A 15,113-nucleotide genomic window follows, 5' to 3' on the forward strand; every position below is an offset into this window, starting at 1 on the left:
AAGAAATTCACCAGCAGGTTTATGATAGGGCATCATTCCATATTATGCTGGCAACTTATGACCATTAACACTATTACAGTAATGTTCTGGAGGTTAGACCACAAAGCACCTGCAAATTAACATGTGCTGAAAAGCAATGAAAAGTGTTTTAAAGATGGTCAAACTGATTTTAATGCTGCTTTCCTTTTCTTAACTGCCACAATAGCCTGCGGTGCATATATTTATATATTTGCCAGGACAACTTGAAATCTTCTACTTCCTTGCAATTTGATCAAAGTCACCACCCACTGCAGAACTAATGTTTACTTGGGCTGCCTCAAGAAAAAGATAATAATTAAATTAACTTACCATGCCTTCCTGATAATGCCCTATAAAAAAACAAAACAAAACACAACACAGTTACACATAATTCACTTGCAGACATTGTGCTACAAAAGAAAATAGCATACATGGCCAGATCTTCAGCTTTGCGAAAAGTGCAGTAGATCCATAGAATTAAGAAAACCTTAATCAAGTTACTCAGCTGAGAATCTGGATTAGTCTGGAGTTCATCAGTAGATCATCTCCTGGCTTCACTAATGTCTCATGGGAGGCCAGATCTCAGACTTCCTACTATTGAGCCAAACCAATACACGTTGCCTGAGTGAAGAAGGCTTTTGCATGTTGATTTTGTGAAAACTTTTCCCTTTGCTTTTAAAGATGCATTTACGACACCAACTACAATATAATTCCAGCCAAAACAGTGCTATGAGTGGGTTCCTAAGAACTGCAGCATTTTGCTCCAGTTGATCCCTCATGTAACTATTACAGGTAAACAGACACATGAAGATTAAGAAGAAGTCAACAATAGGTCGGGCTCCTCTCCATTCTAATAGAAACTAGGATGTTCTATTATTGCTCTCCGTTGGTTTGGGATAATTTTTCTGTCATAATTTGTTCACTGAGATGACATGTACAGGGATTACTACCATCATTTTACATCCCCAAAGTCCAAACACCTAAAAATAGTCGTATCACATTCCTTTTTGAAAAAATCTAGTTCTCTGTCAAATAAATAGCAACATCAAGGAATGAAGCATATCTTTGTTTGTTTGAAGAACATCTGAATAAAATAAGAAATCTAATAAATACAGAAATAAATTAATAGTAGACAAATACAAAATAGAGATGATGTATATCTTCACTCTGTCTTCTGTTTTATCCTGGTCTCCTGCTTTTAGTTCCCCAGCTCTGTATTTCCTCACCCTTTTGTATTTTTAGATGCATGTTTTCAGCTCTTGAAAAGACTAAAATACAGTCACTGGCTGATGCATCATCTTCCCTGGAACCCCAATACCAAAATCTAAATATCAGCAAATGTTTCAATTTCTGAGACACATCTGTGTTCAATTACTGAACTGTTGGCAAAAGTGGTGTTGACATACTCAGTGTTACCAGTTATTTCCTCTTGGATTTGTCGAGACTGGAGGATTCCTTCTCGTTTCTGGAAAAAATAAAAAAATGACATTTTTCTCAGTAAAGCTTAATGCTTACGGTACAGTAAAATATTTATTTGTGATCCACAAACATAATTAGAAAAGAAACCTGAAAATAAGAATTTTTAAACAAACTTATAGTAATATATTATTTCAGCTTGTAAGTATTTCAGAAAACTCTTTTGTACTTTAATAAGAAACTTGAAACTCCACCTGTAGAAGGAAGTATTTCTTTTCCTTTCTCCATTGTTCTTAATTCACTTTTCTTTTCAAGGCCCCAATTCAGCAAGACATTTGAAACACCTAAACACATATGTAAGTATTTTAGTAGAGGTATATCTAGGTGAGTTGAATTAAGCCTTGTATTTCAAGGAGCAGCTTTGGCAGATGGTGCCCATGCTTCTCTTTTGCAAAAATCTTGCTTCCAGGCTATCTGTTCTTTCTACCACGTTCATATACTTTTTATTTTCTCAGTGTTTTCTTTTTCTGACTTCTCTGCACACAAAGAGCTCCATTTGCTTGTGATGGAAAATCAAACTGGAGGATAGTCCATTCACAGACCCTAGTCATCTCAGTGTTACTATATGCAATGGCTCCAATGTTCTTCAGATGCAAAGAGCCTTTTGTACACGGCGGTGAGTGGAAGCTGTACACAAAATGGCAGAAGCCAACTCAAATGGTTGCTATTTGAGTCAGCTGGAAAATGCAGGAGTTTAAAAATCTGACATTGTTTCCAGGATGCTGATCACAGTCATCTGGTGGCGGTGTAAATACCGCACATATGTTTTGCCTCTCTTTCTCTGTTAATTCTATTCCCTGGAATTAGCAAAATTTTGCAATACAGAAAGAAAAGTCAGGCAAATGCTGACGACTGCGTGTAAAGTCTAGACATTAGGCAATTATTCACGATTCTTCCCTCCCTGTCATACAAGGAAATGAGAAAAATAAATTTATGCTAGTCTTAGACTTGCCTTCTGTGTGGAGAAAAGGAGAGGATAACCTTTTGTAAAAGTCCCTCATGGCATGTGAACTGCAGCTGCTGCTCTTCCCTGCCTTGGAGAAGGGAGCACACGGCTCCCTGAAGCAGTCCTCGGTGTCTGATGTGCTGAGGATTTGGCCAGGCTTGAGTCTATTCTTCTATACTGCATTACTAAAATACATGAGGATCAAACTTTCCGCAAGAAAGCAACACATGGCACCCTCTGGGTCACTCCAGACTGTCACTTGGAAGAATCTGAACTGTCCTTTTAGCTACATTATAGTTTCAGGGGTGTTCCATCATATTTTTTAAAGCCCTGTTAATAGCTATCTTGCATACCACTAAAAATGCATTCAAGGAGGACCTCTGAACATGAAAAAGACAGAGTGGAGTCCAGTGTATTACGTACTGAAAGAGGGGGCACAGAAAAGTTGACGAGACATCTGTCACACACCCCGAAAGTCTGAAGAAAAATGACATCATTGAGGGCTAACTTCATTTCCAGCTTGTGCAGACAGCATCTAGTTCATGCTACCTCAAGTTAGAATTCCACTCTGTTTGGATTTTTGTTTATTGTTATTTTTGCTTCAGGACGAAACTTTTATTTCCTCCTGTTGGTGACTCTGACATGCCAATGATGCCTTCTGGAGCAAAAGCCCTGTCACTCTTGTCTCCTAGAGAATGTGAGCATCATAGCAATGGCAACTGTACTTCCCAGTGCCCAGTCCAGCGATACGGGAGAAAAAAATGCTTCTAATAGTCTATCTTCCCTTTGCAAACATGCAAAAATAGCCTAAAACATATTCCAGTACAGATATAAAACTCATTTCCCCTTTTCATAAGCTGCAATTAATTAAGTAGGAATTCTGCACCTTGATCCAATTGTTGACCAAAAAAAGACAGCAAGCCCTAGTTCTGTGCCTGGCATCTGATCACTAAAATTAATGGAATTTCCACACTGCGCAAATACAACATGGATCTGCTGGCCGCTTATTTGACCAGCACATGTCAAGACAGACTTTCCTACGCTTTTGATTCGTAAAAAAAAAAAAAAAAAGGTGAAAAAAACCCAATGGCAACTGTCAGAAGGGACTTTAGAAACACTAGTCTAAGCATCTTCTCTGTGATGGCTGCTTCCCATACATCTGTTGCACTTCAAAATCTCTCCACCTCTATTGACCCTAACACTGATGTCATCTGATGTGAAGTTTGTTTTATACTAGACAGAGAATGACACAATATTCCTGAAAATACAACTAAGTGCTACTGAGAACTGAAAGACTGTCCAGCAATGTTCCTTAAAGACAACAGTGGCTATAACTGAAATAACAAATTATAAAAATTAACATCTACTATTTGAAAGTCACTGAGAAATGAGGTCTGAATGAAGATTTCCCATTAAAAAGCAAAGCTGGACGCACATTTCAGTGACCACAGAAGACGTTATTTGGTCAGCCTTGGCATTTTCTTCCCTCACAGCTGAAAGACTCCACTAGAGACCATGAAAGATCTTCCTATTCATTTATCATTTTAAATTGCAAACTACCCCTAGACCAAAAAAATACATCTGAAATTTGGGTAATATGTCCAGAAATGGAAAGGGTCTCTTCATCTTTCTTCACACCAGCTATATGCCAGCAGTTCCATGCAACCGAGGGCCAACAGCTCAATTTCACACACCAAGTCCCACTCTGAAAACTTCCCCACTATTTGAATGGCTTTTGCATATGTATTGTTGCTATCCCATTTATCTGGAGGATCATGTTTTATAATTGCTTGATCCAAAATGAAATGCAGAACTATTCTGGAGCTTGAAAGAACAAACACATTTGTCACAGGTTCAAAAAAAGACTTCTTGGGAACATGGAGGCAACGCTGCTCGGAAACATTTCAGACCTTCCTAGGCAGTGGGATCAATGATCTCAGATTAAGCTTGTGATGTACACCTTCTTCTAATCTCATTCATTTCCTAGTTTTGATTAACAGGAGTTTATGCACCCAAGAATTGCTGACCCAGTGCTCAGAACAGGCTGAAGCCATTCTCACATTCTCTGACTTACATTTCTTGCACACAAACAATCTGTCATTTAACCATTTGTGGATGGCATAAATTAGTAATTTTTTAAAAGGGGCAAAATTATGGCAAGATCCAGCCCTCCATAAAAGCTCTCACTTGCTTCAGTCGAAATGACCAAACAAAGTCCAGGCTTTGTTCAAAGTTATTCATTCTATTAGTATGAAAGGAAAAGAAAATAATATAACAAAATAGCTACAAAAGGCCCAACTATCACATTTTTTCCCAAATGAGCTTAAAACCCAGATTTCCTATTACTCTCATTGCTAACAGCCAAAGGAAACAAGCCTTCATAAGAACTGTGCTGATTACCTGCTGGGCGTGAGCACATTTTTTGTTTCAGAAGTATCTTTGTTTCTATTTCAATACCCTACATCCAGACAACAGAGCAACCCTCACATTTTGCGTGTTTCTAAACCCAACAGAATCATGACATGAATGACGGTAGTCTTCATTAAAGACCTTATAAAAGTACTTTGTTCTTTTATTTCGCTTTCTCTCTACTTTTCTCTTTATCAAACTGTTTAGAGAAGAATTTAAAAGTAGCTACCACACAGTTGGTGAAGCTTCCCTAGGCATGACCTTACTTCACAGAATGTATGAGGGTTTAGAGCACGAGGCTCACAAGTTTGAGCACTAAATTAGGCTTTAGGATCTGCTGACTGTTGATTAAAACTTTCATTGAGTTCAAAGCATACATGATGATTTATACAGAACCAATCCCACAGGACATGAAAGCCAGATTTAAAAAATAAAAATAAAAAACCCACTCACCATAAAATAAAAATGAAAAATGTCTCCAACACAATTACAGTAAGAATACTGGCCTCCACCCTCTGTTAATAGGAATCAGCATAGCCTTGGAGTTCTACTGACTGGCTTTCACCAAGGACTGGTGAAGTCTTCTGCAACACTACTTGGATTTTATTCTGGTGCAACTGCTTTCTCTGCAATTCTCTGGCGCCTGAGCTACAGCTGTGTAGCTAAGAGGCAAAGCAGTGAGCCAGATTCTCCCACTGCTTATTGTTTTTAAATTGGTTTATCTGTACTGACTTCAGTGGATTTGCTGTTGAACTACATTTAGCCTATTAAACAAGAGTACAATTACATCCATTGATTTCAACAGGAATTTTGTCTGGACGTATGGAGTGACAGCAGAATGCAAGATCTGGGTGTTTATTTCAGGAATATGTTCTGTTCCTGGTTTAGTTTCTCATCCCAAAGATGCCCTCACTGCTGCACTCCTGACTTCTTACACTGTTTTTGGTAGAACTTTGAGATAAAGCAGTGTAATTAATGTATTTATAATAGCCAATGGCAAGTACTTGAAAATTATGTTATGTTGCCTTAAACACATAAATGCAGATTTGCTGGGGTTCTCTTTTGCTGTCTGTAGAGAAACCCATGAAGCAGAATCTGAGAGTCTATGAGTCATTATCAGGCGTCAGTGACACATCTACCAGAGACTCTCCTTCAGATTTCTCCCCAAATTACAAAACTTGTCTGATCTGAATGCTGGAAAAAGGAGCGGTTACTTTCTCAGATCTGTCCCACAGATTTTCAGTCACTCAAAACTTGAGCAACAGCTCTTTGCACCAGATATGTCAGTGTAACAACAATTAAAACACATAAATACAGTTACAGTGTGAAAAATAAAAGGCAAAGTTAATTGGAAAGAAAGAAAAGCGGATTAAATGGGAAGAGGCCAAATAAGATAGAGCAAGCACAAGTCCAACTGAAAGAAAAATGATCAACAGAATAACATTAAGAGTTTGGATGGATGAGGCTCTAACTAAGGAGACTGACCGACACAAAAGATTTAGTTGATGGGGTTTTTTTGCATGCTTATGAGAAAGCCAACACTGTAATCAGACTAAATTAGCATGCACAAAGCTGAAAAAGAATATTTAGTCACCTAACATGAATCTGAGTGTAATAAACAATGACAATTCATCATTCAGTGCCAAGAATGATTTGAATCTCTACACAAGAAGACTGTCAAAAATGGCAAAAATAGTAATTCCAGAGATCATATTGGGTGATAAACAAATTCCAACAATAATAATGCTTCATATATTTTTAATGTCAGAGTCTGGCCACTTCACAATCAAAATAAGATATTCTGAGCCACAGCTCAATCTGGGAAAGCAATTCTGCCTTTTTCTGGTAGAAGCATTGTCAGCAGGAAAGATGCACGTGTGTTTCTTGTCAGCCAAAGAGACACATATACACAGCCGCTCAAACAGAAACTCCAGATGTATTTTTCAAGAAACCCCTCAGTGGATCTCACACCACTGCCAGGAGCTGTTTAACACCTTTCTTACCTGCACAACGACAACCTGAATGGACACGTGGTCTGGGAGTCTGATTGGTGCTCGAAAATACTGTGATAACGCAACTAGAAGATGAAGTATTGCTACGAGACTTTTAGCATGAACAGCTGAAATAGATATTAAAAGCACAAGTTACAAACTGCAAAGTAACTAGGGCACATATTTTTACTTTTTAGGATGTAGGGATTATGGGACTCTTTTCCTCTTGCCACTTGGAGCCAGGGGCACTTTGAAGGCCCCTCGTGTTTCCTGGTCTCCTCCTGCTCAACAGGTCATGCGAATGCAGCCCAGTCAGTAATATGCGTCAGCAGCAAAGTGTTGGTTTTTGCAACATGTCTGGATGCCATAAGCTTGTGTAGATGGAAATCTAAAGCTAATCCAAAAGCCAGATTTCATGTACGGCAGTTTAAGTGCTGTCTCTGCATTCTCCTTGCCTTTCCTTTATTCCCTTTATTTCAAAAAGGATTTATGGACTATCAGAAAGATATTTTTGTACTCATAACATGCACTTATTCATTTTTAGGTGTCACAATGTCTGCAGGATGATAAATGAGCCTATTTTGGCAGAAGCCTTAAGCAATAACTTACTAAACTCATTGACTCAAACATTCCTCATGAAGTTGTTATAGTTCTTGTTATTGAAGCTTTTTCACAGCAGGTTTCATATGGGTAGTTAACACAAAGACGACTTACAAGATATCAAAAGCCATACTGTAGGAAATCCTTAATCAAGTATCAAAGCATTGGCATGAAAGTGAATCACTTCTAATTCTTATTATTGTCTTTCTTCTTCTTCTTTTTGTATTTTGTTTTCGCATTTATAATCTTCCCCAAAGTAGTATTCCTAAATTATCTTTGATAGCTACAGTACAGTGCACTTAAGTTTTTTGTATTTGAATTAACCAATAACTACTACCTTACTTCACTGGTAAAGCAGGAGCAGTCACTAAAATATCCTTCTTCACTATCTTCCAATGCAAGTCCCAACCATGCCATAGAGATACCCATTCATATAAAATGCAGCATGGCTGTCAAATTTTGCTGGGGTGCCAGTGATCATGGCTGAGGTCCTTTAGCAGAACACTACAAAGATGTCTGTCTGCCCAGCACCGGTGTGTGCTACAGCTGGCTCCAGCTGCTGCTGTCTCTACTTTAGCTCTAAAACACATGTAAAACATTAAATTAAACCTAGAAGTTAAATTGTCAGACCACTCCAAACACCCTGCCTCCAGCTGCACAACAGAGAATGGAAAAACCTGAGGGGAAGTTGAAGAGAGATGAGGATAGAAAACTCAGTGGGACCACACGAAGGGGAACGTCAGAGATGCCTAAGGTTCATTCTTCCTCCCTCGAGCTATTTCTCTCCCTCTCACTAATTTGTTGTGAATGGAACGGGGAGCAAAACAGCTCAGCTCAAGACAGGTACAGGAGACACAGAAACTGCTGCATAGTGGTCAAGGTATTCACCAGTGTGAAATGATTGTGGATACCAAGCTTAAACCAGATTAAGAGGCCTAATTTTCTAAACTGGATGATAACCTGCTTTCTGCAACACACATGCACTAAAATGTCTTGTGTTGGGCCACGGAGGGCATTTCTAGTAGATGCAACTATGTTCATTTTCAATGGAATAAAACAGGTGCAGTCCTAACCTTGATGGGAGTTTTTTACTCAAAATCCATGGTTCAAATTTAGCCTTAAATGGTCAGAAATATTATTCATATCTATGTTGCAAATTTCACACAAACAGTCCTAGGACCTAACTCTCCTTCTGCCTATCTACTACAGTTAGGCAGGCACTTGCCCAATACAGCAAACCAATTAATTTAGTAACAGAAAACTTACGGTATTATGCATATGGACTTAAGAGTAGAAATATCCTACTTTGACAGACTCTGAAAAGGCAGTTTATTTAAACTGGAGGTTGAGCACCAATAAAGAGGGCAGAGAGTACCACGTCTGGAAGTGCCCTGCAGAGCAGCTCCTACCATAAATACCAAGTTTCAGCCTCCCCTTATCATTAAGTATTTCAGAATTCCAGATAGCAGCTATAAACTCTCAGCTGTCAAAAAATGAGAAGAGCATGGAAAACACACAACTTACAATCAACGTTCCATTTAATGTTTCTTGGAGGGAGTTTTAGGGTTTCGTTGATCTTTTCGAGCACTGTCTGTAGCTTCTGTTTCTGAGCAATTTCAGATTGAGTAACCTCAGCAACATTCAGCTTCTCACTTTCGAGTTTCTCTGAAGTGATAATAGAAGAAAAAAAACAGAAGAAAAACCATTGTCAATGAAGAACATAAAGACATTTCATGCACCAAGACGTACATTCAAGAGACATTAGACTTTCTAGTTTTAAAATTATCTTGGTTTCCTTTCAGGGCCACTTTTCCCCACACTTCTGAAATCCTACAGTTCACAATTTCCCTTTTTTTAAACATTGCAAAGGGGAAGGCCAAGTATTAATGAAAGCCACACTACTGGCTAACAAGTATTTGCTGCAACTCTCTTTAGGGAACACCAGACTCAGAGGTAAAGCCCATTACTTCTACTGCTACTGGGTAAACGGTATTCTCTATGCAAGTGGCTCGTACAGCAGCCCATCAAACCTAGGAAACAGATACCAACTTTAAGAAGATTTGTTTCATCGGTCTCAGCCTCACGGTTTCTCCCTCAGACTCAGGAGACTCAGGCCTGTTTGTGATAAAAGTGAAGTGACACCATCTTCATAGAGATGGAGGAAGCACACAAGAAACGTGAACAAGTATTTCTGGAGGTATGAAAGCAACTAAAACCTTGGGCAATTTCTTTCTATTAAACCACAGCCCTTTTCTGCACTCAAAATTTGCAGTAAACTTTAAAATACCTTATGAATGGGTTTGTTAATGATTAGTACAGATTGCTAGGTATATACATACATGGCTTAGTGTTTACTATTAAATAGTAAGCAAAGGAAATTTAGCAGTAAAAGCTCTCTGATAACAACACCGTGAACAAAATGCTTGGTCACCTATCAATTTACTTCTATGAAATAATACCTTACTAAGAGATATCTTATTAAGAGATATCCTATGTGATAAGAGCTGACCTTGCTCTCATCAAAGCCAACTGAATTTTTTCCCAAAGAGAGTGAGCCTGAGCCATCAGCCTATGAACCCTGACAAAGGGACTGCGATCTCCTTGAGTTTCTTATGCCTCCACAGAGGTCAGTCTGTGCATAGTCCCACAACAAGACCAAAGTCTTTAGCATAGACCTGATCCACATGGAATTAAGGGTAATGGAAAAGATTCCACTGAAATCAATAAGTGCTGGATCAGTATACGCACATTTAGAGTCAGGCAGTATCTGATACGCATGTTTTGGATTTTGAGTGAAGTCACTGGAGGTCTGCCCATGAGAATCAAATTGCTCAGTCTGGGGCATATCCAGTCTGTCACAATATATTCAATAGCTTAACCATTCATAGAAGGGAATAGTCTGTGTAGTCTTTATTAGAAATGCTCACATGATGTTTCAAGATGCATTTAAGATACTGAAAAGAAATTTACTGGAGATTTTATGAGCTGTAATGACTAAGAAAATGGCTTCCAAGCCAACAGTCAAAAAAGCACATGCCAGCCCTGCATTAGCAGTTTCTTTTCTCTATCTGTTTCTCAGTTGAAGCTCAGTTTGCAGTCCACTGGGTACCATTATCTCAGTAACGTTAAAAGCCAGACATCAAATCAGAAAGGAATTCCAACTTTCCAGAGGAACTTCGCGATGTGAATAAGCTACAGTATGGATCCAGCAGAGATTAAAAACATCCACTGTTGTACTGAAAATACCTTTGCCTTCAAACTTACTTTCCACTTGTAACACGGTTAAGTTTCTACAGCACATATGCAGAGAATAAATTCAATGGAAGTGAATACTGTTGCCAAGACAAGAACCCTCCCTTTCTAGCACCCCAGGTAGGCTTTATGCTGTTCTCATCAACTGCAGAGTACCACACATTGCACTGGAGCTACAAGAATTGCGCGTACAGCCTATTGCTCAAGGGTCTCATAATACAATGCTATTTTTATATCACTTAGTGGCATAAATGTAAGATGATATCAAGGCTCCTAAGTAGGAACAAGTGATCCACTTACTGACAAAGTGCCCCAACAGCATGCACATATATTTTTTCTTACCAAATAATTTCTGCAATACTTGTCCATCATACAGGTCTTCAGCCAAGTCTTTCACAATAATCCTCTCTCCTACCAACACATCATTAATCCAGTCAATTAATACCTATATGGGAAACACAAATTTGGCAGTATTATACACTATTCATTTGCAATTTAAAACACATGTCATTTTGTACAATGACAAAAATATTTAGCAAAAAGAATATCGAAGCTGCAATGGCTCAAAATACAATCCATCGGAAATACCTCCAGAAGAAAATAAGGCCAGCTTAGGAAGGACTCTTTAAAGGGGGCTGCGTCAATGCAACACGAGATCTAGACAAATACCACATCGATGTAGTGCCTTCTGGAGTGAAATCTGTCCCTTGTTTTCAGTAGTATTTTAACATTTTATTGTGAATTAAAAGGTGCTGAAGTCGATTCTAATGAAGCTTTCTGCTAAAATTTTAACCCCCAAAATCACAAGGACTAAAGGGAAGTCAGTGTGATCCTAGATCAGGGGTGTTATGGGACTAAGAATCTGGACTCGGCATTTTAATCCAAATTCTTAAGTCACTCTATGCCATACCTAGAGAAAGATACTGCAATAAACAACCTGCCCATCTCACTGGGATGTGTACACCATGTGGTTTCATTTAATTAAAATCTAAACAGTGCTTTGAAGTGTTCAACTGAAAGAGGCAGGGACAGCATTAAAAAATAGTTTCACTTTCCTGGAAGTGTTTACATGCTTTTCATTACCTTCATTAGTTCTTGTAATTTTGGGTCATTTCTTGAATTTGGATCAACCATTGTTCGGACTTCATTTTCCTCTGGAAGGTTTAAAAGAAAGATATTAGAAACTATTACAGGCATGACACTTTATTTTACATCAAGCTTTTATGTTGAGATGTAAAATTGTTGTGAATTACCTAGCATAGTGTCCTCAGGGTCTAGTTCGAATGGAATTGGACTGAGAGGTAAGTTAATGGCATTCATTCCTTCTTCCTGTAATTCAGATACTAGGAAATAAAAGAGAGAAACTTGGTCAAATTTCAATTCCATTTACTTACTATTTCACTCTTGCTAAAAGTAGCATTAATTGTCTTAATTTCTTTATAAGACCGTAACTCTATTAGATAAGACACTAGGTGTAATTATAGCAACAAAATACAGCTAACAAAAAAGGGAGGCCCAGCCAACAAACCTTCACTTGTATGAGTAGAATTTTTGTGGATAATGGTACTAGAAGCAATGTGATCTCCTCAAATACTTTCCAGGATACGGCTCACTGTCCTCAAATTTTAAGAGTCTCACTCGCATTTTAATGGTCCTGCCGTTTTAACACTAACGAATTGTTTTCGCTGAGGGAAATTATTATGGCTTTCAGCCATGTCACACTTACTCTGGAGATGCTTCATGTTTAGCTGCTTGAGAAGGGCTGGGTCTGGCTATATCCCCACAGAGGAGCTGCCAGACTGACAAACTATTTAGGACCGAAGGTGCAGTCACAGCACACAGCTACTGCCAGTGTTCAGGTCAGAGACCAGCTAGAGCAGCCTGGGGGCTGCTTCTGGCCTGTATTCTTGGCCTTTCTTTAGCAGAAACCACAGCAGCAGGACACAGGAGTAAGGTGACGAACCCTCAAAAGTACTGCTTTAGTGTGGAGACATAGTGTGTCCAGACATGGGGTGACAAAGAACTTGGACACAGGAACGGGGAAGTAATCCAAGATCCCATAGTTTGGAGATGATAGCCACCGCTGTTAGGAAATATGGACAAGATCTTACTCAGCCAAAGTTCCCTAACACTGCAAAATCAATGTTCTTGTAATACACGCTCTGAGAACAGAGAAATCTGGAGAAGAAGTGTAAAAACAGTCCTGCCACTAGTTCTGTACAAGTTCTTGTACCTGGTACAGTGCAGAGCAACTTCATTCTTCAGGGTAACCTAAAGTTTACCCATTTGCAAAGACAAAATCCCTTCCTTCACTGCCCAAACATGCCTCCATAGCAGAAGAGAATACACACAAGTCAGTATACTAATCCTACTGCTATGGAAGAACAGGCCACACTGTGCAGGGAGGGTACCCACTGTGGCGATCAGAAAAGTTTCTATCTTGCTTTGTAACCAACACATCAGTGCAAACCTCATTTACCAAACCAGTAAGAGGCTCGCTGTCTTATGAATGACAAATAATGAATGCTTTACGAATGATATGTGTACAGATCTTTAACAGAACTGGCTGTTAGCACAACTGTTCCAGTCAGAGTTTGAACTTAAATAACTTAATTCAACCACCCTACATGTACCCTAAAGATTCAGGTGGCTGTATAGGCCTTCTGACACCAACTAAAATACATGATGAATGTGCAGATGCAAGATTCACCATCTAACATTTGAGATTTACTACCTGAAGCCTTCCTCACGTTTATTTTAAAAACTACAGAAAAAAAATTAGAGAAAACAGAAAAGTAGGAAGTGACAGTAGAAATCTTGTGTTCTGCCCCTGGCCCCACGACTGACAGCTTTTGAAAACAGTTTTACCTCTCTGCCTTAAGTTCCTGTGTGCTATGTTTCACGTGAATGCTGTGATAATTAGTCAGCTGGTGTGATAACAGCACTTAAAGCTTTCCAAATATTTTCTGCGATTTGTGAAATGTTTTGTGCTCTGCCAGATGAAATGCCTGTGCACAGTTAAGAGTCTGTTTAGCTGTACTCAGATCCATAGTAATAATGGCTGTTAGAATGCTTCTTTTAATTGTACAACAATAACTTTGAAAAATCCACTACCTTCAATACTGAAACAGTAACTTCATTCCATACACTCACCCTGCTTGTGTATCTGTAAAATACAAATATTGAGCAGCTCTAAAGAGTCATAAAATAATGTTGACAATAATAGTTCCCTTGATTGTTGTATATCGTCTAAAACTGATGGCTGAGAGCAATGGACCAAATTAATCCCTCATGTAACTCCATTGAGTTCTGAGGAGTTATAGTGTGGATGAATCTGGTCTAGCATGTACAATCTCAGGAACTGTTTACACTTAATGGCAATTTTTCGAACTGCTAGCACTCCTTAGAGAAAATCATTGTTGCTTTTATTAACCTCTTTGATTTTTTTTTCATCTTGGTTCAAAACGGTTATGGGCATAAAAATGTCAGTGGCTAGAAAACTTCCATGTGGAGGTCCTTCTGTTCTGAGATGTTTAGTTCATGGAAGACTTACTCACAAATGTTACTAGGCAGAAAACTTTTCACATCAATCCCAAGAGGGAGCACAGTAAATAAAATCAGTTCAAGCCAACTTGCTCTACTGGGCTCTCCTATCCCAAAGGGCTGGATGCTCCGCTTGAGCAAGACACGCTGGAGGAAGCAGTCAGCTCATTTTCCTGGGGAAGGACTGTGAGGAAAAGCGTTTGGCTCCTTGCTCCAGGGAGCAACCCACTGGCAGAGCTCGCTGATGCTTCTCAGGGACACGGAGTGGACCTTTCAAGGCTGAATGGTTTGGAAGGCATTCTTTACCAGACCCACTGAACCTCCCCATAGTTGTCCTCCAATATGCAGAACTATTACAGTCGACTTTTAATAACATGACCTTCATCATATTATCAGAGTTTCTGAAAATAAAATAAACCAAACAAAACCCCACCATATCTTTGCATGCAAATGGAACACAAAACACAAATAAAATAATAATAAATATGCATGATAAACTAATGCATCACCCGTTCTGGAATGCATTGCAAGTGCTATATTTATTGTACAGCAGAAGTGAGGTCCTGCTTTGCTCTATGCAGGTATACACAAGTGGGGCTCTTGTTCCCACAAGCAGCTCACCTGAATCACACACATTTCCCACACCTGCCCAAACCACCTGCAGAACCGACCCAACACACCTCCAGATGATCCAAAGATCCCAGATGGATCCAGTTTGCCAGAGAGGACAGGTCCTCCTCAGCCACTGCGTTCTGCAGCGCACAACCCCTGCCCAAGGTTGGGATAAGTCCTGTAACAAAGACTCTTCCTGCCCTCCTGTCCCCTACAAGCAGAAAACATGATGGAGAAACCCTGAGCCTGACAGCATCTTTTTCACT

At 39.2% G+C, this 15,113-nt stretch overlaps 1 protein-coding gene across 2 annotated transcripts in view; it reads right to left on the bottom strand.

Annotated features, from left to right (window-relative positions):
• Positions 1–15,113, bottom strand: part of PARVA (parvin alpha) — a 69,766-nt gene that overhangs the window by 12,682 nt on the left and 41,971 nt on the right. For both annotated transcript variants that reach the window (XM_065838593.2, XM_071808885.1), the window contains 7 exons: positions 11,946–12,035; positions 11,776–11,846; positions 11,035–11,137; positions 8,965–9,105; positions 6,853–6,968; positions 1,425–1,483; positions 349–368 (listed from right to left, as the gene is read on the bottom strand). In XM_065838593.2, the coding sequence (XP_065694665.1) occupies positions 349–368; positions 1,425–1,483; positions 6,853–6,968; positions 8,965–9,105; positions 11,035–11,137; positions 11,776–11,846; positions 11,946–12,035 (600 nt within the window). The remainder of the gene's footprint in view (positions 1–348; positions 369–1,424; positions 1,484–6,852; positions 6,969–8,964; positions 9,106–11,034; positions 11,138–11,775; positions 11,847–11,945; positions 12,036–15,113) is intronic.

This window comes from Patagioenas fasciata, chromosome 5 (assembly GCF_037038585.1).
Source record: "Patagioenas fasciata isolate bPatFas1 chromosome 5, bPatFas1.hap1, whole genome shotgun sequence".
NCBI classification, from domain to species: Eukaryota; Metazoa; Chordata; class Aves; order Columbiformes; family Columbidae; genus Patagioenas; species Patagioenas fasciata.